Here is a 25,373-nt window from a genome sequence, read left to right on the forward strand (position 1 = left end):
CCTCTATCATATCCTCCCTTAGTCGTCTCTTTTCCAAGATGAAAAGTCCCAGTCTTACTAAACTCTCCTCATACAGAAGCTGTTCCATACCCCTAATCATTTTAGTTGCCCTTTTCTGAACCTTTTCCAATTCCAATATCTCTTTTTTGAGGTGGGGTGACCACATCTGCAGGCAGTATTCAAGCTGTGGGTGTCCCATGGATTTATATAGAGGCAACATGATATTTTCTGTCTTATTATCTGTCCCTTTCCTAATGATTCCCAACATTCTGTTCGCTTTTTTGGCTGCGCTGCACACTGAGTGGATGTTTTCAGAGAAGTATCCACAATGACTCCAAGATCTTTCTTGAGCAGTAACAGCTAATTTAGACCCCATCATTTAATATGTAGAGTTGGGATTATGTTTTCCAATGTGCATTACTTTGCATTTATCAACATTGAATTTCATCTGCTATTTTCTTGCCCAGTCACTCAGTTTAATGAGATCGCTTTGTAACTCTTTGCAATCTGCTTTGGACTTAATGAACTTAACTGAGAGCAGAACACGGACACCTTTGAGGAGAAGCAGAATCCACCTGGAGCATCCTGGGCTGTGGGGCACCTTTGCCCCATACAGGCTTATAAAGCCTCAGTATGCTGGTTTCCCTTGCCCTTGGCCTAGGATCGATGCACAAAGCAACAGCCATCCACAGAGGCTGCTTGTTTCCCTCCCCCGGGGGCCAGCCAGGCTCACGCCCAGGGTCAGTGCGGAGGGGTGGTTCCTGCTCACCTCATCCGCCAGGAAGCGGAGCTTCTGCAGGAAGTTCTGCACCAGCTTCAGCTTGTCCCTCATCGTGTTCTTCTTCACCTGCGACCGCAGGGTCTTGGCTTGCTGGCCCATGTTCTCCTGCGGGTACAGCGTCCGGTGCCAAGGGCATAAAGTGAATGAGTGGTAAAGGGACCAGAGAGAAGGGAAAAAGACAGGGCAGGTCTGCATGCAGTGAGGAGGGGGTGGAAGGACGGTGCCTCAGTTTCCCCATCTATAATAAGGGGATGGTGATGCCGACTTCACAGTGAATTCATTAACACCTGTCAGATGCAGGGAGGAGCTAAGCCAAGGTACAGAGAAGGTCACCCTAGTGAAAGGGGCTGGGTTGGCAGTCCTGGAGACCTCTATGCAGTGATGAGGGGCAGCCTGGGACGTGACAGGGCAAGTCTCTTGCCTGTTCACCAGGGAAGCGCAGTTCCCATACTCCATACTGTCCTGGAGGCTGCCGAGCAAGGGCCAGGAGAGCCAGAAGCAGCAGTGGGTCGCTGAGCTGCCAGTCCCATCTCACTGAACACCACCCGCAGTTTTAGCTTTCCCCCTTGGGCGCTGGGCTCCATATCCCATTGGCAGTGCCCAGAGCCCCCCCACCCCTTGCTGACCTTTCACCCCGCCCCACCCGCCAGATGCTCTCACCAGCTCCCGCATGCAGGATTTGAGCCGCTCTCGGTCCAGTCTGGTCCGGGCGGAGAGGCTCTGGTCTTTGTTGGCGAGGGTCACAAAGCGGCTGGCGGGGGAGAGAGACACGACATCGGCAGTCACATGGGGCTCAGGAGAGGAAAGACAGCGGCCGAAGGCGTGGGATGGGCGTGAGAGGGATGGAGGGATGGCAATGCACAGGGTGAATTTCACCCAGTAGGGACAGACCAGGATGCCTCCAGCAGGATCCCCGTTCCCTGCCAAGGATCTCTGCAGTAGGTAGATCACCTAGCCACCCACCAGACTCCCTGCAATACAGCTAATGGGCAACTGGCTTATTGGCTCATGCTGCTGGGGGTGGCATGGCAGGAGCTGCCCTCCACATACGAGGCTGTAACTCTCACAGGGCCCTGGTGGCTGAGTCCTTGAGACTTTCCGCCGTGTCTCTGGCTGGGCCTCTGCCTCTTCCCCTTCCCCCTTCCAACTCACAAGCATCCGCTGCTCAGCTCCTCCAGGACCCCTCGGAGCCGGCGCTCAGGGTGCGGCTTCTCCGTCTTCATCATCTCCTGCACGTCGTTGAGCCCCTCCTCCTGGAACGGCAAGGAGAGAAGGAGGCCACGCGTCCTTGGGGGCAGGACGGAACCGCAGCTCCCCTTGGGAGAGCCACGTTGGGAGCGAGAAGCCCCTTCCCCTCTCTCTTCCGGGCCGGGGCTGGGGAGTCGGGGTGCCCTGCTCAGTCGGCCAGCCGGCCAGGTGTAGCTGGCAAGGGCTGGGGCCGGCTCGGTGTTGTTAGCTCACACAGTCAGAGGAGACCAGTTCTGGGCCTTCTCTGGGGCTTTCCCCAGCGACTTCATGCCTCCTTGGGTGGGGCTTCTGAGATGTCTCCTTGGGGATCCCTCACCATTAAGCTAATGAGGCCAGTCTCTGGAGCTTTCTGCTCTCCCTCAGCTTCGAGCTGTAACTGGGGCTGCCCCCCATATCCCTCTGGACACCAGGGTCCCAGGCTTTGGCTCCCTATATGGCTGAGTTCACCAGCGTGGTCCCTGGGATGGGACCGTTCATGTACCATGAGCATTGCGGACACAGTTGTCAATGCAGGGGAACTAGGTGTGCTGTCCGCTGCCCCCCCCGGGCTCCTAGTCCCCTAGGAGCCCTACCCCGTCCTCGGACTGACCAGCTTGTCGGCGATCTTGTCCATGATGTTGGCGTTGTAGAGCCTCCGTCTTTGGTCCTGCCACCAGCTCTTGATGTAGATGCAGGGCTTCTTCTCGAAGTAAGGCAAGTGGAAGTAGTTCCTGCAGGGAAGGGAGGAAGGATACACCAGAGCGTGAGCACACCTCGGAGGGCACTGCCGGCATCCAGGCAGCGTGAGGGCGCTCATCCCGCACAGGCTTCATGGAGCCCACCAAGGAGTGCACGGCAGATGGAGCGGAGGTCACACTAAGCGCCTCTTCCAAACCCACTGAAGTCAACGGAAAGACTCCCATAAACTTCAGGGGGCTTTGGGCCGGGCCCCAGGATCAGACAGTTGCCCTGAGCAGAAGGAAATTGTTGGTTGCTCGCTTGCAAATAGCCCCATTCATAGGTCCATAGATCCCAAGGCCAGAAGGGACCATTGTGATCATCTGGTCTGATCTCCTGTATGACTCAGGCCAGAGACCGGCCCCAGAATAATTCCTAGAGCAGAGCTTTTAGAGAAACATCTGATCTTAATTAAAAACTTGTCAGTGATGGAGAATCCAGCACGATCCTTGGTAAATTGATAATTAGCGTCACCGTCACGCATCTATGCCTTCCCATCTGAATTTGTCTAGCTTCAACTTCCAGCCATTGGATCCTGTTAGACCTTTCTCTGCTAGACTGAAGAGCCCATGATTAAATATTTGTTCCCCATGTAGATACTTATAGTGTGGGATCAAGTCACCCCCTAACTTTCTCACTGCTAAGCTAACTAGACTCAGGTAGCTCAACTTATCACTGTAAGGCAGGTTTTCTATTCCTTTAAATATTCACGTGGCTCTTCTCTGATCCCTCTCTAGTTTATCAACATCCTTCTTGAATTGTGAGCACCAAAACTGGACCATTGTGATCATCTGGTCTGACCTCCGACATAGCACCGGCCAGAGAGCTGCCCCACAGTAATTCCTGTTTAAACTACAGCAGATCTTTCAGAAAATCGTCCAATCTTCATTGAGAATTTGCCAGTGACAGAGAATCCACCCAACCTTTGGCAAATTGTTCCAGTGGTTAAGTACTGTCAGAGTCAAAAACTTCACCTCTTCTCATGCTCTCGAGGTGCGAGTGTGGACAGAGAATAGACAAGGCAGAGAAGACTAGACTAAGGGAGGAAGGACTGCCCAGTGGTTAGAGTGCTAGCTTGGTTCTCAGGAGATTTGGGTTCAGTTCTCTGCTCCAGCAGAGATTCCCTGGACCAGTCAATTAGCCTCTCTGGGATTGTCTACACTGCAGTCAAACACCCGCAGCTGGCCTGCCTCAGCTGCGGGCTGGAGCACAGATCAGAAGGGACCCTTCAAAGCTGCTCGGAGCTCCAGCAGTTTCTCTGCCTGGAGGGCCTAACCTGTTGTCCTGTAACCCTGCTGATGGCTTGGAAGGCAGTATCCTCTTCTCAGTTTGAAGCACCAAACTCACCCTATACTGCATTGTATTGTACCCTAATGAAGCCAGCAGGGCAGGAAGAGCCCAGTCGCTCTGCTTCCCAACTGCCTGAAAGGCAGGAGACCCCAAATTCTGTTCGATCTAATTACACACCACAAGGGTCCCCCCCTCTTTTATCTTCCACCCCCAACCTTCAGCAACACCCCGTCCCATTGACCAGCCTGGCACACTTGCCTGTCCGTGATCAGGGGCTTCACTGGCTGAGTCGAGGAGACAGAGGCCAGCTCCCCGTCATCATCGGCTTCGTCCTCGCTTGAGCGCTGGAGCAGCTCAGAGTCCTCCTGCTTGCCGTCCCCGCCCTCCTTCTTCTTCTTCAGGCTGAGCTTGGCCGTGCCGTCGATCCGGTTCCCGTAGTTGCCTTGGGAAGAGGGCGGCGAACGAAAACCCTTACCCTCGCCCCCGGCTCCGTCAGTCGCCACTGATTTAGGGTGGCGAAGGAATTCCCCCCTCCCCCTCCCAGGGGATCCTGGGGAGGTCAGGGAGTTTCAACCACCATGAACACTGACCGGGGCTCATATCCCGGACCCCTGAACATCTTCTCTCCCTCCTTGGTATTTATTTAACACCAGGATGGATTGCACCAGGTTCTCCAGAGCTAAAGCCAGGAGCCATCACAGCTTGAGCGTAAACCCATTTTTACAAAAATACCAACCTATTGTGACCTCAAAGTTGATGGGTTTGTCCCCGATCTTCCTGTCAATCATGGTCGCTTCCAGGAAGGCTCCAAAGAGAAAGAACTCTTCCATTTTGCCAGTGCAGTTCTGCCGGAGAAAGTACAGGCTGTTAACATGGGGGCAGGGGGGCGGTAGAGACTGGCTGAACTGGCTGATGGGACTACAAGGTCCCTCTACTTAGCAGTTGGGAAGCCTGCAGACTGGCAATGTGTTTTGGTACCCACAGTAGCTATCAGTTCTGGGGAGGCAGCTTTGTTGGTTTCCAGTGGACTTTATTGCCAATAAAAGATGCCAGATTCACAGGCCTACAGACTGAGGGCCTGTGTTTATTCCCAGCATGAGCAGTAGCAACCCAAGCTGCACTACTAAGGTACCTTAATCTTGATCTGTGGAACACCCCTCTGGTTGACAGAGGGTAGCTTAGTCTCTCTTAGGACTTTGGGGCTGTGCTGGGACTTGTTGTGAGATAAGAACAGAGCTGGATGAGTAACAGGCTTCTCCGTTCGTTTGCAATTTAAAAAAAAAAATCATTTTGGGTCGCACCAAAAATGAACATTTTTGGAAACTTTTCAGGATTGGAAAGGTAAAAATCCCAAACGCTTCAGGTCCCACAAACCAGTTTGGTTTTGATTTGGAACATTTTTCAAGGTTTTTGATTTACAAAAAAGAAATAAAGGAAACTTTGACCCCAAAAGGCATTCTGAGCTGAAAAATGGAAATGTTTCATTTCAAAAAGGCTGAAACAAAAGGACGCCATTTTTCAGAATTTGTTCTTAGCTTTTTTCTCCCTCAGTGAACCATTCAGCAAAATCAACACAAAATGGCACAACGTTTTGGGGTCACCAAATCTACATTTTTTTTTTGGCCGAAAAAAAAGTTTTTGTCGAAAAATGTCATCCACCTTGGGGTATGGAGCCTTTCACCGCTTAGTCCCGGTTCAATCCCCGCCAAGAGGTGGTGGTGGGGGCAGGGCAGACAGACAGCTGTCACCACATGAAGGCTATTTGGTTGCCATCGCGAAACAAGGGTCTCTGGTGACCTGTTTCTAACAGAACAGATGTCTCCAGATTCCAGAAACCGCGCCCTGGCTGGGACTAACTTTCCCTGTTGGTGGCCGTCCCAACAGGGGCAGACTGCCCCTGCCCCATGCTCGCTGCACTGAGAGACAAGGGATGAACAGGCCTCGGAGGGGTGAAGCAACCTGACCGTCAACTCGCAAGACGTGGCACGGGAGCTGGCTAGGGAAATGGCGGGGTTGACTCACGTCTGCGACCGGCGTGGCCTGCTCCACTTGCACCTCTGTGGAGCTGGTGATCTCCGGGTTGCTGGTGTCCAGGATCTCCACGGCGAGGCTGAGGAGTAGCCGGGCGCGGAAGGAGACGCCCTCGCCCAGGCCCTCGTTCAGGTCCTGGTGCTCGTCCATCAGGGTGTAGTTCCGGGTGGAGCCATACATGTTCACCCAGGCTGGGCCGAAGGTGGGCAGGAAGCCTGCAGCAGAGAGAACATGCCTGGTGAACGGGGTGAGGGCAGTGCAAACACCAGGACATGGCCTCACCTGAGTGGCGTGGGCATGGAGGACTGTGTGAATGTGCACAATTGCACCGGTGCGTGCCTTCACGGGTACCCAGACGTGTGTGTGTGAGCACAGGCTGCCGGTGCACAAATACCGCTGCCTATCATCACGCTGACCAATATCACCTCACTGTTTCCTTGTGCTCCCCCATCTGTCTGTCTCTGTCTGCCATCTCTCGTCTTACACATAGCTGGGAGTTCTTTGGGGCAGGGTGGACTTTTTGTTCTGTGTTTGTACAGTGCCTAGCACTGATTGGGGTTCACAGGTGCTACGGTAATACAAATAACAACAACAAGTGGGAGTGTATCAGATTTGCACCTGCCTGTGGCAGAGCTTGTGGAAGTGACTAGTGGGCTTCGGGGCCCAGCTGGAGATGTCTTACAAGGGCCTGATTTGCAGAAGATGGGTGCGCAGCAATTTCTGAAGCGAAGCCTCTCAGGCCGGGCACCCAGGCTCACTAATCTCTAGGCTGAAGGGGGAGGTAAGTGGTGCCTATGCCGTCATGTCGGCCTTTTCCAGCAGGGTGGAGGATCAGCCCCCGGGCTTTACCTTTGTCCCCTTCATTGGAGATCTTGCGCAGGTCAATGAAGTGGGTGCCGATGGCCATGTCGTTGACCTTGTCCGAGTCCCGGATCTGGACCTTGAGCCGCTTGCACAGAGGGGGGAACATCTCCGTGAAGATGATCTGCTCGTTCCAGAGGGGCTCATAGCTGCTCTTCTGCACTGACGTTTTCCCCTGCCAGACGGGAAGAGCGGGAGCAGGATCATGGAGTGGCCTAGGCTAATGACCACCAGGCTGTCTTCACCTGTTGCCCCTGCTGGTGGTAACCAACGGACCATGCACTGAGCCAGCAATTCTCTCCTCCCAGCATATGCAATGGGACCTTCCCGCGACTGGTGGCTATCGCAAAGCGCTGAACAAAATTGTTCACGTTGTTTGGACACAACAGAGGAACGTGGCAAACAGGAAAGCTTTGCCCAGTGATTGCCTTTCCCAGGGCATCTCCCAGTGCCACGGCTCAGCAAATAACCTGCTTACCTTCTGCCCTGCAAACAGCACCTGGACGTAGGGGTCCACCAGATCCTTGTTCTCTCCGATGAGTGCCTTCTTCACGTTGGCCATGAGGCTGGTGTTCATGCGGGGCAGCCCCTCCGCACGGTAGATCTTGATGTAGAAACGGGCCCACTGCCGCTCTGGCGGGATGCCATCTGGAAGAAGCAGGTTCCTGCAACGTGGACACAGACAGACAGGGCTGGAGGGGGTCACTGGGCCCAAGGGGAGGAGTTGGCTAGTCGCACCGTGGCTGAGGGACCGACTCTGGGGAGGCGAGACTTTCAGAAGTGGGCACAGCTTCCCCTTCACGCTCTGCGTCTCCCTTCGGCACTGAAGAAGAACATAGATGAGTGACCATCACATGAGTGATCATCTCCATGTCTGGAGCCAAGTTGGCTTCATTGCTACATCTCTGCCAACTCTCCCGATTCAGCATGGAGACTGGCCGTTTTACGGAGGACTCCCCATGGATCTGGCCTTGCAATGCATGTGACCATTGGGCTGGATCTCATGAACAGGTTCTCATCCATATGGTCTCTGGTCTTGCTATTTATTTCCACCCTGAGATCTGTCCAGGGATAAGTCACTTAAATAGGTGTTGTCCTGAATGGGCAATGAGTGGAACGCCCCTGCCCGTGTGGGACCGCCCCCGCCAGTGTGGGAACGCCCCCACCAGTGCGACCTCCCACGCACCATGCAGAGGACGCCATTTTGCTCAACCAAATGGCGTCTTCCATGTAGTGCAACCATCATGCTGAGCGGAGGATGCCAATGGAATCCTCTGTGTGGCAAAAGTGCCAGAATGCGGCTCTGGCCCCACGACCGCACTATGTTGTCTGGGGCGAGATGGGGGTAACTTCCTCGCTACATCAGTGGACCGCACAACCTTCTGGCTAAAAATGGGCCAGATTGCACCCTCAGTCACCCACCTGCAATCTCAGGGATGTCAGATGGGGCCAGAATAAAGCCTGGGGTGGTTGCAGGAAATGGCGTGGGACATCCCTTCTAGCCTGGTTGCCGGGGATGCTGTATAACCAGGGGGATGCTAGGTAACCAGACAGGGACCTGAGGTTTGGCTTTAAAGGCCCCAGACACCTTGAGCCACTTCATTGGTCTATCATTGTGGGGGTGAACTAAGTTTTGAACCTCATGGACTTTTCTCCTGAGTATTTTGTAGGGATTTTCAGTGCTCTGCATCAACACCTCTGCAGGCTTCCCACCCCTGTGTCCCCCACAGACCCAGGCCAGCAGGGGAGTGGCAGGACATCTTCCCTGCAGTGCCCTGACAATGAGTTTAAGCACGGTCTGAATGAACTCTCCCCTGATAGCTAGTTCTGGAGGGAGAGAGACTTTAGGAGCAAACTGTATTTACATGAACACACCTACTCTGCCTGCGTATCCAGCAGACAGAAGCTGCGTAGCTCCAAGTGATCAGCTTTGGCTGGTGTTGGGTTACAAATCCCTTTAGTACTGAGTGCAGGGATAGTGAAATGTTGTTATCTTCCTTGTATGACTAAAGGGGAGCAGAACTGTGCTGAGCTTATCCCGACTGAGGGGTCACCCTCAGCTGAAAGGAACTTACTAAGCCAGGGGCTCGAATGCCAGACCCCTGTGAAAGTAAGAGGGGTGGGGACAGGTGTTTCAGAGAGGATGTGGGGATTCCCTCCCCTAAACGTCCTTGGGCTGGTTTAAGCTGTTTCTACCCACTGTTAAAAAATAAAGCTAAACAGGCTTCCTTGGGAGCCTTTTGTTATGTTAAAGTGCTCAAATGGAAGTGGGCGTCGCTGGCAATGGGGCAGTGTTTCTGCCCAGTCTGCACAGAGCTGATAATCACTAAGAGACGGGATGTGCAGAGATCACAGCAGGTGGCAGCAGAAGGTGACTGACAGTCGGACAGTGAATGAGCAGCTGGCGAGGTGGCCAGGCTCTCACCCATATGCACCTCTGAGCCCCGGGTGCTCACTGGCCAAGGACAACCACTGTGAGTGGGCTGTGGTGAGGGGGCACAGTAAAGGAATTATTGGCTGTAGAACTCAAGAACACGGGGTGGAAGGCCCGGCCCCACGCACTCTGCGGGGGGGGGGGGGGGCGTCCTGCTCACAGTTTTATGTTTATGAATCCCACTTGTGGCATTTTCCCTAATTAATGTCGGGTGACTTCTCTCCTTTCATCCAAAGTTTCTTTTCTACACTCAGACTCTGTGCTTGCAAGTGGGGAAGTGTTGCCTCTCAGATGCCCAGGGGTGGTGTGTAAATTTCCCAGGTCACTGGGTGGGGGCTCGAGCCGGTTCTGTGCTGTATTGTTGAAAAGGAACCCCTAGATATTGAACCCAGCTGTAGTTGCTGCTGGCTCCACCTGGCAGAAGCTAGAGCAACCCCCTTTTCTAGAGGAGAAGACAGCCTCCCTGGCCCATACAGTCCTTGGCATCTTTGCTGAGGCTGCCAACAATGTGGCCTGCTGGAGCAGTGGTTTAACAATGCAGGCACTATGCCGAGACCGCTCAAAAGTGTTTTGCCAACAGACACCAACTTGGCTGTCAGTCATGACCGCCCTGGGCTGGACTGGAGACCTGGCAGTTGAAGACCTGTTACAAATCACTGAAACCCATCAATCTACCCCGCATGGATCTGTGGCACAAGGATGGTCCCTGAGCTGTGAGAGACGGCTAATGTTTGGAGGTGGCTAATTCCAGAGTGGTGAACCCAGTTCCATGCTGCCTCACCCTTCGATGTCATCCTCGTCTGTCTCGTTGGCTTTGTGCGGTGTCTTTATGTTGTCCCCTTTCCCCACCACAGCGATGTCACACTTCAGGTACCCTTTCAAGCCGGCCGTGATGTCCTCGGGATCGGACAGGATGGCCCATTTGTGATAGAACTGATGCTCTGGAAGCCAGGAGGCAGGGAAAGTCAGTCACCAAAAGAAAGTTCAGGGGTTATTTATGGAGTAGGAAACTGTCTGACCCTTTTCTGCGACCTCCATGTGGGAGTGCCTGTCTCAGCTCCCATGAGTGAGAGGAATACAGATGGCACTCCATGCTTTTTATGCTCAAAATCTTTCTCAAAGGGGAAAATCCCAGTGATCTAGCCTGTAAAATACTAGCTGCCTGTTATCTGAAGCTCTCCTGAGCCCACCCCAAATGCCTATATATTTTGAAAACTATGTCAGGGTTTTGTGTAGTGCCCATAGCTTCTCAGTGGAGGCGAAACCCATAGATAAACTGCCGAGTGACCTTATCAACTGCATTTTTCACACCCTTTTGATTGTTTCACCTACACTCGGCCTACCAATTCAGCTCAGCCAGGACAACCACTAACACGCCAAAGCGGCTGTCAGTTTTTAAAAAAAAAATCAATCTGCCGCAAACAGGTTTCCCTCTTACCCCACCGAAAATGTGACATTTCTCCCCAGTTTCGCATCGGCAATGGTGCCAGATGGTGAGATTCAGTCCTGGACAAGAGGCAGGGTGGTGGTCCACTATCTTGTAAAGGGCCGCAGTGCCAGAGCAGTGTGAAAGGGCCATGGCCTTAAAGTCCCTATAAGTGTGGAGCCTTTTCCAATGGGATACAGCCTTTGGCATATTGTGACATTTTGCACCTTAAAAATTGCACCATTATTCTGTATAGAAAAAAAAAGTAATTTTAGGCCCTTTTAGAGGTTTCTTAAATGTGTTAGCTATGACTTATCTCCTTCCAAGGCAAGCCCACTGTGAACCATGGGTCTAGATAAGCCCTGGGATCCAGGGACCACTTGATGCCAACTGGCAGAAGGCATAAGGGGTGCGTAGGGGTTTATAGGGATCCCCTGGATCTGATGTCTACATAATAATGGGCCAAAGGGTGGAATGTGAGGTCTCCACCAACAGCCAGAGCTACGCTAGTCATCAGGGAACGTACGTAAAGATCCTATTTAATCGGTTAAGTATCTGTACTGAAAACTATGTTCTTAAGGTAGGTGAGTTAAGGCAGGTCAGCTGAAGGTGACAAACAGGTTCTGTTCAGGCAGGGTTAGGAGACACTTCTCCCTCCTTGGCTGACCGTTGTGTATGCTGTATCTTATGACAAGACTCTTTCATACAGAGCCATCAGCTTATCAAGACAGCAGAGACAAGAGATCTCAAAGCTTACAGGAAGGAAGACACAACAGGAGAATTACAGAATTAGTCAGGTATATCAGGAGAATACAAGGGGACACATGGCTTCCTTCCCCTAGGAGATAAGCTGAGAGCGTAAAAAGGGATCACAGCCAACCTGGCAGAAAAACAGCGGGAGAAAGATTTTGAGTGAGCTAAACGTCCTTAGAGAATCATAGAATCATAGAACTGGAAGGGATCTTGAGAGGTCATCTAGTCCAGTCCCCTGCATTCAAGGCAGGACTAAGTATTATAGAGAAGACGGTGTCTTGTTAGTTAAGTCTAGATTCTAGAAGGTGTATTATGATTTTGGTTTAGATGTAACCAATTGTTTCCAAAAAAAGAAAAGGAGTACTTGTGGCACCTTAGAGACTAACCAATTTATTTGAGCATGAGCTTTCGTGAGCTACAGCTCACTTCATCCGATGCATCCGATGAAGTGAGCTGTAGCTCACGAAAGCTTATGCTCAAATAAATTGGTTAGTCTCTAAGGTGCCACAAGTCCTCCTTTTCTTTTTGCGAATACAACTAACACGGCTGTTACTCTGAAACCAATTGTTTCCAATACTTCTGCCTACTTGCGATTATTTGAATCTCTGTTCTTTGTTAAATAAACTTATGCTTGTTTTCACAATAAACATCGCTAAGCCCTGTATGCACTGCTGTTATAGCCATGGCAGTCCCAGGATATCAGAGACATGGTATATAGCCCCAAGAAGCATCACCACCCTGCCTTGCCAGCTGGAGAGACGGGCCAAATAAGTCCCAGTAGTAACATTTCTTGTTGCATGTGTGCAAACACACTGAAGGGAGAATGCAGACGGGCAGACATTTCCTTGACAGGCCTATCAATCAGCTTCTTCGGTCACTGACGTGGCATAAACCAAACACACCGTGGGATGGAAATGGCCCGAAGGTTTTGTCGGCACATCACTTGTGAGCATGGCAGCCATCCCAAGCAAGCGCTGATAAAACCTTAAGCCTCCACCCCCTTCTCTCCATTTCAACTGACCCACAGAGAGGCCAACCCTTCTGTTAACAAAGTGGGGTTTGAGCACAGACTTTTCCCCAGGCATGAACCACCCCCGCCCAAGCCACTGCTACGTACCAGGCTGCGTGTAAACGGTCCCAACATCCATTTTGAAGGAGCCCACCAAGGTCCCACTGCGCAAGAGGTTCTTAGAGTGGATGACCTTTCGATCAACAAAGGCACAAGCAAGTCAGTACGCACTGAGCTACTGCACTGCCCCCAAGCCCAGCCATGCGGGGAGTGGGGCAGCAGGTCCCAGAGTGCGGATTCAGCCTCCCAGATCTGGAAATGTCATGAACGAGATGGGTGCATGGGGGAGGGTTCTCTTAGTCTCCCTTGAGCATGGGCCCACAAACGGCGAAACCCGGCATCTCTGCCGAGGACCTGAATGGCAGGAGGAAGCTGGGAATCAGCATGGAGGTGCGTTAGCAGAGCGGCATGTGACCAGACTGGAAGAGCAGGATGGGGCTCAGGTGAATGGGCTGGGTGCGAGGTGCTGAGACTGGAATTGCAGCATGTGCTCTAGTCTACAAGCGAGCCCTGCGTGGGCGTACCCAGGCCTGGAATAACGGAGGGCCCTGGACTAGCAGAGGGGGCTGTGGGCCAGGAGAGAGGGGCACCGGCAAAGCTCTTGCTCAGGGAAGCTTGCACAGTGGTTGACAGCGGCATCCCCCAGCGCCTTCCCTCACTTTTCACCTGCAAACGCCACCGGCAGGTGAAATGGGCTCTTTCCACCCATACTCTGAAAGGGCAGCGAAGGGGCCGCACACACGCGCACCCGCTCAAGCACGCTTACCGACAGTCTGATGACTTTATCGAACATGACGTCCGGGGGCACGTGGAAATCAAAGACGAAGTACTGCAAAGGAAAGGGAAGCTGTAAGGGAGGGGGAACAAAGGGGCGTGCCTTTCGGAGGGAACGTCAAAATGGCTACCAACGACCAGCCCTCGTTACCAGAGACAACCATCGCATGGGACTGGCTCCGGGCAACGGAAGTTGCTGAGGAGGTGGGGTGGGGGGGAGAAGGAAGATCCAAATCACCTTAGAAAATGACAGCGTTTGTGGTCAAATGGAATGGAAAATATGATCCGCTATGAAAACTGGGTCAATGGGACAAGGGTCAGTAAATTCAACATAGATCAAGCGAACAGACGCTTTCTCTCGTAAAAGCACTCAGAGGCATTGGCTGCTTTCCCTGGGTTTTCGCTCATCCTAGCTGCACAGGTGCTGTCGGGGCAGCTCGGATCTGGTTCTGAATTCCATCCCCCTGACCCTGTCAGGAAGCAGAACCAGTCTCAGGGTGACCTAACGAGCACAGGTGGCCTGCACAAGGCTGCCTGATGGGGTGGAAGAGTCAACAGACCGGCTGCTCAAAGCATTTGCCCCTGGCTTCGATAGCGCTTCGGCCTGCTTGTTTCCACCCTTTCCTTGCTCCAGTACTGGCGCTGGCCGTAAGGCCCCCAGGGATCTAGAACCCAGGCTGCAGAGCCACCAGGCAAGCGCCAGCTCCAGGCCATCACCCAGAAGCAGCTGCAATTAGCTCGCGCTCCACTGCCCTTGACTCACAGTGGACACAGACCACAGGAAGTCCTGCCTCAACGGTTGTGATAGGCAGCAGCCTCCTGGCTCCTGATTGGCTCCCTGCCCTATATAAACCCAAGGGGCGGTCCAAGATGTGTCCATGCAACAGTGTGGATCTCCTGTATATGCCAGGACCTGTCCTACTCCTGAACTGGCTTCAGGCTTGATTTGAACTTTGCCTCCTGACCCAGACCCTGAAACCTGACTTGAACTCTGACCCTTGGTGTCGACCCTGGCCTGGAACCTGACCGCAAACTCCTGCACTACTCCTCAGGTTTGACCCTGCTCTGACCTTTGGTCCTGACTGCCCTTGATAGGATCCTGAGCCTAGGCTCTGATTCCTGGCTATCGACTCCTGCTCCAACCACTGGCGTGACTGCCCATGTCCCGGGCACTCACAGACCCATCCCGAACACAAGGACACGTATGTTCAAAGCGGACGGACCCTCAGTCAGGCGCTGCCTCATTCACATGGAAAGACCACAGCCAAGCAAGCCACTTGCTGTAGTGTTGGTGTGCTTCGAAGAGCCAGCGTTCTGCGGGAACGTGGGGCAGATCCCACGGTCTCTCCTGCCCCAGGCAGCTAGTCCCACCGGGCCCGTGGAGCAGTACCAGAGGGGCTTTTAATCCCAAGTATTTGGCACGCTAGTCAGCAAGGCAGCAGTTCTCCAAGCCCAGTGCAATACTCTGAGGCGTCCTGTGACTATCAATGGCTAGATCCGACCTTTATCTTCCGCTAACCCTGACCCGAGAAGTCAAACACCCAGCTCAGTCTAGTCTCTACATCTGTCTACAGGTGTGTGTCAGAGCCAGGTCTGGGGAGAGGCCAGCTCACCTCATTGTAGTAGGGGCAGTTGGTTGACTCCTTCATGGATGTGTATTTCTTCTCTTCCCCCACCTCCACGCACACCACGGGGTCCATGTTCAGCCCCACCAGCTGCCGGGCCTCGATGACTGTGATGCTCACCTGGGGAGGGGAGATAGGGACACCCACCCTTGTGAGAACCGGGTTCATCGCTTCTCCGCGGTATCCGCCGGCCTGCATTCGTCTGCTGACGTGAGATCAGTGCTGGTGGGGAGGTGCCAGAGCGACAGCCCGAGACCCCAGGCAGGGTCAGCTTCCCTTCCCCAATGCTGCTGATGTCCTCACGCCCTGGCCTGGAGTGGACGTGAGCTTATTTAGGCCAGAGCCTGTCCTCTGAGGCTTGGGTCATGAAGTTGCTCTCATTTCACTAATGGAGTGAAGTTAAACCGATTTAGTTCGGCCAGTGCAGCTTTGCATGTGGACACTCTCCACTGGTTCACACCTGGGTCACACTGGTTTTGGGGTCCCCACATAGTTGCACCAGCTGACCTATGTCAGTTCATACCGTTAGTGAAACTGATATAACATCTGTGTGTAGACAAGCCCTGAGACTCCCAGCTGACAACGATGGTGGCTGGGTCTGTATGAAATGGCCACCCACCCAGCAAGAACTGGACTGAGACCACCTCTGCGCCCCACCTAATTAGCAGCCTCCCTGATTAACAATTTCTCCTCCCCATCCCCGTCATATCTGTCATATTCTGACTGTTACCTGCATCTTTCAGAAGCACCGTATCAGACAGATGAAGTGAGCTGTAGCTCACGAAAGCTTATGCTCAAATAAATTTGTTAGTCTCTAAGGTGCCCCAAGGACTCCGTTTCAGACTGTGGTTCTCAAATGTAATTGATTTCCTAAAATTTTTAGGCGTTCAGCAAAAGCCAGTTTGTTATGGAAAATGGATCTACCGAGGGTTAGCAAACAAGCCCCATGTGTCCCCGACTGTGTTTTGTCATTGCCAGTTCTTCTACACCTCAGAGCTGAGCCATTCTAGACTAAGTCATGTCTCCACACCCTCATGATCTTCTCCATTCCAGACTAAGTCACGTCTCCACACCCTCGTGCTCTTCTCCATTCCAGACTAAGCCATGTCTCTACACTCGTGATCTTCTCCATTACAGACTACGCCACGTCTCCCTTGCCCTTGCAGGACCACAATGATCTCCCAGCTGGCCTGCCCGCTCTTTCCATCTCTTGCTCGTGACTGGTTCAGAATTTACCAGCAGGCTGCATTTCTCCTGTACCCCATGACACTTCCATTACGCCATTAATGACTGAGCTATACTGGCTCCCCATTAGCCTCACAATCCGGTTTAGTTTATAGTCAAAGCTCTTCAGTTTATATCTCCATTGTATTTGCCTAATTTCATTTGGGCTGCTGTTCCCGCGTGGGACTGGCCATCCACTGGCGATGCGTTCCTGGGACATGCTCCCATTTGGTGGAATGTTCAACAAGTCCACCTGTGGCCGAGCGAGTCACTCGTGTCCCTTTCTCCTGACCAGCTGTGATCTAGATGTTTTAGGGCTCTCTAGGCAGCTGCCTGGTATTTGCAAAGGGCCATGAATACAATCCAGCCAATCAATAATTACAACATCTGCTCAAAACAGGAATGGTTGCGGGCATGCGGAGTGAGAGCAGTCAACAGCCAGACTTCCCCAGGACTCCCTGGCATGAGCTACCCTCCCCAGGCTGTTTCAGAAGGGTCATTCAGAATGACCAGACCCCTGGGTGGGTAGGTGAAGTGCTGCAGTCCATACATGGCTAGCCGGGCATTGCTACCCTCTTCCCGAAACATGGGGAAGATGGAAACATGGGCTCATGTAGATGTCAGCCCTTTTCTGGCACAGGTCTGCTCCTTTAATTCAGTGGATGCTAGAGGCCTGGGATTCTGGAGGCTGATGGTCCCAAGGATGAATTCTTGATGGTCCCAATCCTGTGCTTGCTATGGTCAATACATCACCTCGAGAAATAGCCACAGTGACAAGCTCTGGTCTTTAGCCCAGCAGCAGGTCATAAGATGTGGCTTGGTGACTCTTTCTGATCAGGAAGAACTAAATAAAGTTTCCATGGCCGCCCACCCAAGCTTTAATTTAATGTTCCCTAGCCCTAAAGGCATCTCCTTGGAGCTATCTGTAACAGACAGCCGCCTGCTTCAGAGGTCTCCATGTCAGACCCTAGCTGTGTGCCCCTGTTGGTAAGTTATGTCCTGGCCTTTCAGCTCAGGGCGTCTCCCAGTGGGTCGGGACAAATAGAAATGAAGATACACGCTGTAAATACATGGAACCCTGGGCATCGCCCGTTTCTGTCCTGTGCCGCCCACCCCGCAGCCTGCCTGCTAGCCGCTTGGTTGGGGTGGGACGGGGCACGCAGTTCGGCTCACCAGGCAGGGCTGGACCATTGCTCTTCCCCCTAAGCAAAGGCCCCTCTCCCAGGCTGCCCGAATGAGTCTTCTCTTCCCTTCTGGAAAATGTCTGGCCTGCACATCCTCAGCCTTGCCTTAGCCGCTGGCCTGCACTGTTTTCGAGCCCGTTACAATAAACTTCCCAACCGGCCTGAGAGCAGTGAGGCAGACGGCTGAGTTTGGAGGTTCCCCCAAATGTTTGCAGGGAGTCTCTTCCTCCCCCTCCCTCTTTTAATCTCCCCAGCAGGGCATTCTGCTCCCCCCCGCCAGCCTCTAGCCCCAGGAGCATGTGGAGGATAGGCAAGGGGTCACAGCAGCCCCACTTACTTGGTAATCCATTGGCCGGCCAGCACTGGGCTCCATTTTAATGTCAGGCTTTGACCTTGGAAGGGGAGGAGAAAAATCAATGTTCATAAAACAAAGAGATGAGCAGCGTATTCTGGCTGCTGCAAATGTGGAGACCTTGACAAAATATTTGCAAAGCTATTGAGCCTCTTCCCGCCTCTCTCTCTCTGGATCTAAGCGATAGGAAACCTCCCCTGCCCCGAGTTTTGCCTTCTGCAGGTGGCAAGATCTCTGGCAGGTCTTTAAAGAGCCATCGCGGTAACAACCCTGGCTCACCCCCTCACCCCCCGAACGCAGGCGGAGTGTGCATCTGGACTGTGGGCCGGGTGATGTCACTTTCTGTCTCGTATTGGCTCAAATTTCCTCCCTCACCTCTTATTCGACACATCGGTGGTAACGGCTGTGACCGAAGCCAGAGAAATGGTGTCTAGGTCGAGGCCTCCTCCGAGCCGCATGGCTTTCCGGTCCAGGTCTCCTGCCTCCAGAATGGCAGGTTCATCTGATGGACGCACACAAACACAGACCAAAGAATGACTTTCCCTCGTGCCCGTGTCTCCCCTATATAATAGCGCGTTAAATACCCAACGGCTCAGCGAAGGCCAGTCAGTGACTCCGAGTCATCCAACCCCAGAATGCAAAGGCAAGGGTCCCCGCATCAAATTATAGGCAAGAGTTTTCAAACCAAGGGAGCGGAAGCAGGCTTTCATGCTGCATATAATTAACCTGTGAAATTTACAGCTGTAGGATGTTATGGAGGCATATATCTTAGAAGGATTAAAAAACACAAAGGATCAGAGACATTGAAATTAGCATAATACCTGAAGTTACACTGGCCAGGAGAAGAGTTAGAAAGCTAGCAAATCTCATAATTCAGGACTTGGTGGGTCAAGAAGAATTTCCCCCTATGGTTCAGTGTTACTCAGCTAGATGGATGATGGGTGTGGGCGGGTCCCATGCTCTGCCCTAAAGCACCTGGCATTGGCCACAGCTAGAGAAAACATACCAGACTTCATGGACTGCAGATGTGGCCCAGATGTGGCATAAAGAGGGATACAGGCGGTTCCTATATATATAAGGTGAGATGCTGAACCAGATGGACTGTTCCTCTGTTTGGATGTGGCAGAAAGTGAAATACCAGACTAGATCATAGATATTGGACATGGGGGAATCATAGAATCATAGAAGATTAAGGTTGAAAGAGACCTCAGGAGGTCATCCAGTCCAACCCCCTGCTCAAAGCAGATCCAACACCAACTAAATCATCCCAGCCAGGGCTTTGTCAAGATGGGCCTTAAAAACCTTTAAGGATGGAGATTCTACCACCTCCCGAGGTAACCCATTCCAGTGCTTCACCACCCTCCTAGTGAAATAGTTTTCCCTAATTTCCAACCTAGACCTCCCCCACTGCAACTTGAGACCATAGCTTCTTGTTCTGTTATCTGCCACCACTGAGAACAGCCAAGCTCCATCTTCTTTGGAACCCCCCTTCAGGTAGTTGAAGGCTGCTATCAAATCCCCCCTCACTCTTCTCTTCTGCAGACTAAATAAGCCCAGTTCCCTCAGCCTCTCCTCATAAGTCATGGGCCCCAGCCCCCTAATCATTTTCATTGCCCTCCGCTGGACTCTCTCCAATTTGTCCACATCCTTTCTGTAGCGGGGGGGAGGGCAAAACTGGATGCAGTTCTCTAGGTGTAGACCTCACCAGTGGTGAGGAATAATCACTTCCCTCGATCTGCTAGCAATGCTCGTACTAATGCAGCCCAATATGCTGTTAGCCTTCTTGCCAACAAGGGCACACTGTTGACTCATATCCAGCTTCTCGTCCACTGTAATCCACAGGTCTTTTTCTGCAGAACTGCTGCTTAGCCAGTCGGTCCCCAGCCTGTAGCAGTGCATGGGATTCTTCTGTCCTAAGTGCAGGACTCTGCACTTGTCCTTGTTGATCATCATTAGATTTCTTTTGGCCCAATCCTCCAATTTGTCTAGGTCTCTCTGGACCCTATCCCTACCCTCCAGCGTATCTACCTCTCCTCCCAGTTAGTGTCATCTGTGAACTTGCTGAGGGTGCAGTCCATCCCATCATCCAGATCATTAATGAAGATGTTGAACAAAACCGGCCCCAGAAGTGACCCCTGGGGCACTCCGCTTGATACCGGCTGCCAACTAGACATCGAGATGTTGATCACTACCCATTGAGCCTGACAATCTAGCCAGCTTTCTATCCACCTTATAGTCCATTCATCCAATCCATATTTCTTTAACTTGCTGGCAAGAATACTGCTGGAGACTGTATCAAAAGCTTTGCTAAAGTCAAGATATATCACGTCCACCGCTTTCCCTATCCACAGAGCCAGTTATCTCATCCTAGAAGGCAATCAGGTTGGTCAGGCATAACTTGCCCTTGGTGAATCCATGGTGACTGTTCCTGATCACCTTCCTTTCCTCCAAGTGCTTCAAAATGGATTCCTTGAGGACCTGCTCCATGATTTTTCCAGGGACTGAGGTGAGGTTGACCAGTCTGTAGTTCCCCAGATTCTCCTTCTTCCCTTTTTTAAACATGGGCACTATATTTGCCTTTTCCTAATCATCCAGGACCTCTCCCGTTCGCCATGAGTTTTCAAAGATAATGGCCAATGGCTCTGCAATCACATCAGTCAACTCCCTCAGCACTCTCGGATGCATTAGATCTGGACCCATGGACTTGTCCAGCTTTTCTAAATAGTCCTGAACCACTTCTTTCTCCACAGAGGGCTGGTCACCCCTTCCCCATGCTGTGCTGCCCAGTGCAGCAGTCTGGGAGCTGACCTTGTCTGTGAAGACCGAGGCAAAAAAAGCATTGAGTACTTCAGCCTTTTCCACATCCTCTGTCACTAGGTTACCTCCCCCATTCAGCAAGGGTCCCACACTTTCCCTGACCTTCTTGTTGCCAACATACCTGAAGAAATCCTTCTTGTTACTCTTCACATCCCTTGCTAGCTGCAACTCCAGTTGTGCTTTGGCCTTCCTGAGTACACCCCTGCATGCTCGAGCAATATTTTTATACTCCTCCCTAGTCGTCTGTCCATGTTTCCACTTCTTGTAAGTTTCCTTTTTGTGTTTAATCTCACCGAAGATTTCTCTGTTAAGCCAAGCTGGTCCTACTTTCTGTGCATCGGGATGGTTTGTTCCTGCACCCTCAGTAAGGCTTCTTTAAAATACAGCCAGCTCTCCTGAACTCCTTTCCCCCTCATATTAGCCTTCCAGGGGATCCTGCCAATCCGTTCCCTAAGGGAGTCTAAGTCTGCTTTTCTGAAGTGCAGGGTCTGTATTTTGCTACTCTCCTTTCTTCCTTTTGAACATCTAGTCCATTTTTCCTAGGCTTGTTCCCTACAGCACATGTCTTATCTGGTCTAGTTTGAAATGTTTCCTGCAAAGGGGTTTCCTTCTACCATTTCTCCTGGGAGCCTACTCCACAGCCTAACCCATCTCTCTGTGATGAAGACTGTTGTGATATTTATCTTGAGTTTCCTTTTCCCAATTCCACATCATGATCCCTAGTTACGTCCTCCAGCACCATGTTAAACTATTCCCCTCCCTCCCAGGGATTAGAGCTTTCAGAAACCCATTGTCATGTCTCCGCTGAACCGTCACTTAGCCAAGCTAGATGGGTGCTCAGTCTGCTCCAGGCTGGGATACTGGATAAGATGGACCAGCTCTGGGACAGCATGGGGCGGGACTCCAACCAGAGGGACCAGTGATCGGTTTGGTATGGTGGGAAGAAGGTGGGACTCTGTGCCGGATGGACCATTGCTCCGCTTATTCACACTAGCCAGTCCGATGCTTCTCTTCCCGCCCATGTTTCGTTGCAAAGGAGGCTGCATTACAGAGCACTAACCTATCGTGTGACAGCACCCTCTTGGCTCACCTGCGCATGCTTGACCCACTAGTGACGCGGTAAGTACCGCACAGTGTATTTCGATATTAGTGCGATGCAAGGCAAGCGGCCTTGTAATCACAGGATGCAACACGCATGTCTCCTGGCCTCTCAGCTGCCAGCACCAAGGTGACATGGTAATGACACCTTAGCCAGGTGAGCCCACTACAGCCCTCTTGAGCTGCTGAGGTTACGTAAGCAGAGAGGCATCTGCAGCTGGTAACACAGAGCCACAGCAGTGGGGGAGAAACGGATGGATGGGGACAGGATATTCCTCCATCAGACCCTGCACTGATGCTGCACACGGTACCCAGCCCCTGCAGCCCAGGTGCGACAACAGCCAGGAAGAGAATGCCCTCCAGGCACAGCCTGCCCTCACCCGTGCATCCTGCCCAGAGATCAACACTTGACTTGCCCCGTTGTCTTAACTTCCTGTGTGTTCTGAACAGCGACGCAGGGCAGGTGCCGAGGGGTGTATCCATATCGTGTTTCTATAGCTCTTTCCTTCTCCAAAACTCTAATCAGAGAAGTATAGGGCTGGAAAGGACCTTGAGAGGTCGTTTAGTCCAGTCCCCGGCACTCAGGGCAGGACAAAATAATAACTAGACCACCCCGGCAGATGTTTGTCTAACCTGCTCTTAAAAAGCTTCAATGATGGAGCTTCCACAATCTTTCTAGGTAATTTGTTCCACTGATTACCCACCCTGGCAGTTGGGAATTTTTTCCTAATGTCCAACCTAAACCGCCTTTGCTGTAATTTAAGCCCATTGCTTCTTGTCCTCTCCTCAGAGGCTAAGGAGAACAATTTTCATCCCCCTCCTTGTTAACACCTTTTATGTCTCATTTCTCCTACCAATCCTTTTCCCGTGGCTCTATTTCCATTGACGTCTGCACTCATGGGGAAAAAAATCCTAACTATGCCGACAGATCTGTCCGCCTATCAATCATTCGGGCTGGCTGGCAAATAGTAAGGATTTTCCATGGAAAATATTTGAAAAGAAACAAGATTTTTCCCTCCCCCAAAATTTGAATTTTTTTCATCTAAACGGAAAAAAATCGGTTTGATTTGAATTGAAAGAAAACGAAAAAAAAATCTGTTTCACTCACCCCGTCTTTTCCAGGGGGAAGAGGACCCTTGAAAAACGAGGGTTCAGTTTGATTTTGATGAAAAATTGAACAGTTGAAAGAAAAAAGATGAAAACCATTTTTACGCATTCACCCTCTCTCTCCCCCTGCCCCCCCGTCGGTCTGTAACATGCAACATAAAGAAGCAATGGAGCAGCACAAGTTGATGGGGTACTTGCAGGTCATTGCTAACTCAGCCAGCAGCTGCCTGGTCAGCCAGATTTCAGCGTGGTCTCACCCAGCTGGGGCCCAGCTCTGCACAGCTGCACGTACCTTGCTTTCGGTGAGGGTCTTCCTTTGGGGGCCGTATCTTGCCCAGCTTCATGGCTGAAAAGACTCCTTTCCCAGCTCTGCAAGAAGTGGGGGCGGGGGGGGGGGGGGAAGGCAGAACTCACTAAATACAGGAATTGCAGATATTTTTTTCTGGGCATTTCAGCGCTCTGGGGGTTAACCTACCCCAAACTAGGACACGCTACTCTGGGACTCAGATGCGACCTAGATTTTCATCTGTAGATCTCAGAGTGTTTTACAGAGGAGGCCAGTATCGTCAGCCCCATTTCACAGCTGGGGAAATGGAGGCACAGAGCAGTGATGTGATTTACCCATAGTCACCCAGCAGAAGAGGAGGGAAGAGAACCCAGCTCACCCAAGTCCCAGTCCAGTGCTCTATCTACTAGGCCACTCTGCCTCTCTCACGCAGTAACCATACCCCAAACTAGGGTGAAAATATCAGCTAAAATATTCCACTCTGAGTGTTAAATACCAATCAGCCTATCCCAGACTAGAACCAGAATACCCCCAAACTGGGGCTAAAACACCAGGCTGAAATGGGGCCAAGACACCCCAGATTGATAATGGTGACGAGCCATGTGCGCTTGCAGCCATGTGACTTTTTTTCCATAAGCTGCCTACCGGCCACAGGTCAGCGGGGGGTGGATTTCCCCACGCAGAAGGGCCAGCACAAGCCCCAGGCACCACGGACATCCCGCAGTGGTTGTGCTTGGTCTCTGCACGGGGAGGGGGGGAATTTTCACCCTGAATCATTTTGAACCATAAGACTTGGCCTGCAGCGTGTTTGCCAGCCGCTCATTGCAAATATTCAGCCTCCGGGGCTGGCTCCTTAACTGGCGCGAGTTGTCCTAGAGCGCTGTTCACTGCACTGGAGCTGCAGCAATTTATAGCCGCTGAGGAGCTGGCCCCTGAAAGCCAGAGTGCGTTGATTACTTTGGATTAACTACACAGATCACATGGTATTTTTTTATGTTGCCTGATTGGATGAAAGTGTCTCAGGTTCCTGGCACACATAATCTCACTTATGGGTTCAAAATTCACTTCATAGAATCATAGAATATCAGGGTTGGAAGGGACCTCAGGAGGTCATCTAGTCCAACCCCCTGCTCAAAAGCAGGACCAATCCCCAATTAAATCATCCCAGCCAGGGCTTTGTCAAGCCTGACCTTAAAAACTTCTAAGGAAGGAGATTCCACCACCTCCCTAGGCACTTGCTGTTAATATTCACTGAAAACTCATCAGCCCCACTGTCAGGGTTCCCTCCCCACTCTGGACTCTAGGGTTCAGATGTGGGGACCTGCACGAACAATCCCCTAAACTTATTTTTACTAGCTTAGGTTAAAATCCCCAAGGCACAAATTTCACCTTGTCCTTGAACAGCATGCTGCCACCACCAAGTGATTTAGACAAAGAACAGGGAAAGGACCACTTGGAGTTCCTATTTCCCCAAAAATATCCCCTCAAGCCCTTACACCCCCCTTTCCTGGGGAGGCTTGAGAATAAACAAGATGAGCACAAACCAGCCTTGGATTTTTAAGACCCAAAAACCCCAATCAGATTCTTAAAAAACAGAACTTTATTAGAAGTATAAAAAAAGATAAGAGAACAACTCTGTAAGATCAGAATGGAAGATAATCTCACAGGCAGTCAGATTCAAAACACAGAGAATCCCTCTAGGCAAAACCTTAAGTTACAAAAAGACACAAAACCAGGAATACACATTTCCTCCAGCACAGCGAACTTCACAAGCCAAAACAAAGAAAACCTAATGCATTTTCTAGCTAGATTACTTACTAACTTTACAGGAGTTGGAGGGCTTGCATCCTTGATCTGTTTCCGGCAAAGACAGTAAAAGCCTTCCCCCCCCCTCCAGATTTGAAAGTATCTTGCCCCCTCATTGGTCATTTTGGTCAGGTGCCAGCGAGGTTATCCTAGCTTCTTAACTCTTTACAGGTAAAAGGACTTTGCCTCTGGCCAGGAGGGATTTTATAGCACTGTATACAGAAAGGTGGTTACCCTTCCCTTTATATTTATGACACCCACCGACATTCCTGCCAGTAAAAATGCTTGCTAGAATATTTCTTCAACACTTGCTGATTTATAATGGCATTAAAAATGGGGATCGGGGGGTATTCTGGCTACCTTAGACTCATAGACTTTAAAGCCAGAAGGGACCATCATGATCAACAAGTCTGACCTCCTGCACCTCACAGGCCACAGAACCTCACCCACCCACTCCTGTAATAGACCCCTAACCTCTGGCTGAGTCACT

The 25,373-nt window shown here is 51.6% G+C and overlaps 1 protein-coding gene across 10 annotated transcripts in view; it reads right to left on the reverse strand.

Annotated features, from left to right (window-relative positions):
- OTOF (otoferlin) overlaps window positions 1-25,373 on the reverse strand; it is a 206,174-nt gene that overhangs the window by 37,377 nt on the left and 143,424 nt on the right. For 9 of the 10 annotated variants that reach the window (XM_078852019.1, XM_073335512.2, XM_078852014.1 and 6 more), the window contains 16 exons: window positions 23,084-23,160; window positions 18,145-18,271; window positions 17,755-17,809; window positions 14,998-15,129; window positions 13,377-13,439; window positions 12,659-12,743; window positions 10,144-10,303; window positions 7,407-7,593; window positions 6,917-7,103; window positions 6,059-6,282; window positions 4,773-4,881; window positions 4,295-4,478; window positions 2,619-2,739; window positions 1,934-2,034; window positions 1,442-1,532; window positions 770-886 (listed from right to left, as the gene is read on the reverse strand). In XM_078852019.1, coding sequence (XP_078708145.1) covers window positions 770-886; window positions 1,442-1,532; window positions 1,934-2,034; window positions 2,619-2,739; window positions 4,295-4,478; window positions 4,773-4,881; window positions 6,059-6,282; window positions 6,917-7,103; window positions 7,407-7,593; window positions 10,144-10,303; window positions 12,659-12,743; window positions 13,377-13,439; window positions 14,998-15,129; window positions 17,755-17,809; window positions 18,145-18,271; window positions 23,084-23,160 — 2,020 coding nt within the window. The remainder of the gene's footprint in view (window positions 1-769; window positions 887-1,441; window positions 1,533-1,933; window positions 2,035-2,618; window positions 2,740-4,294; window positions 4,479-4,772; window positions 4,882-6,058; window positions 6,283-6,916; window positions 7,104-7,406; window positions 7,594-10,143; window positions 10,304-12,658; window positions 12,744-13,376; window positions 13,440-14,997; window positions 15,130-17,754; window positions 17,810-18,144; window positions 18,272-23,083; window positions 23,161-25,373) is intronic. The other variant, XM_078852021.1, reaches the window with a different exon arrangement.

This window comes from Lepidochelys kempii, chromosome 3 (genome assembly GCF_965140285.1).
Source record: "Lepidochelys kempii isolate rLepKem1 chromosome 3, rLepKem1.hap1, whole genome shotgun sequence".
Classification (NCBI taxonomy): Eukaryota; Metazoa; Chordata; order Testudines; family Cheloniidae; genus Lepidochelys; species Lepidochelys kempii.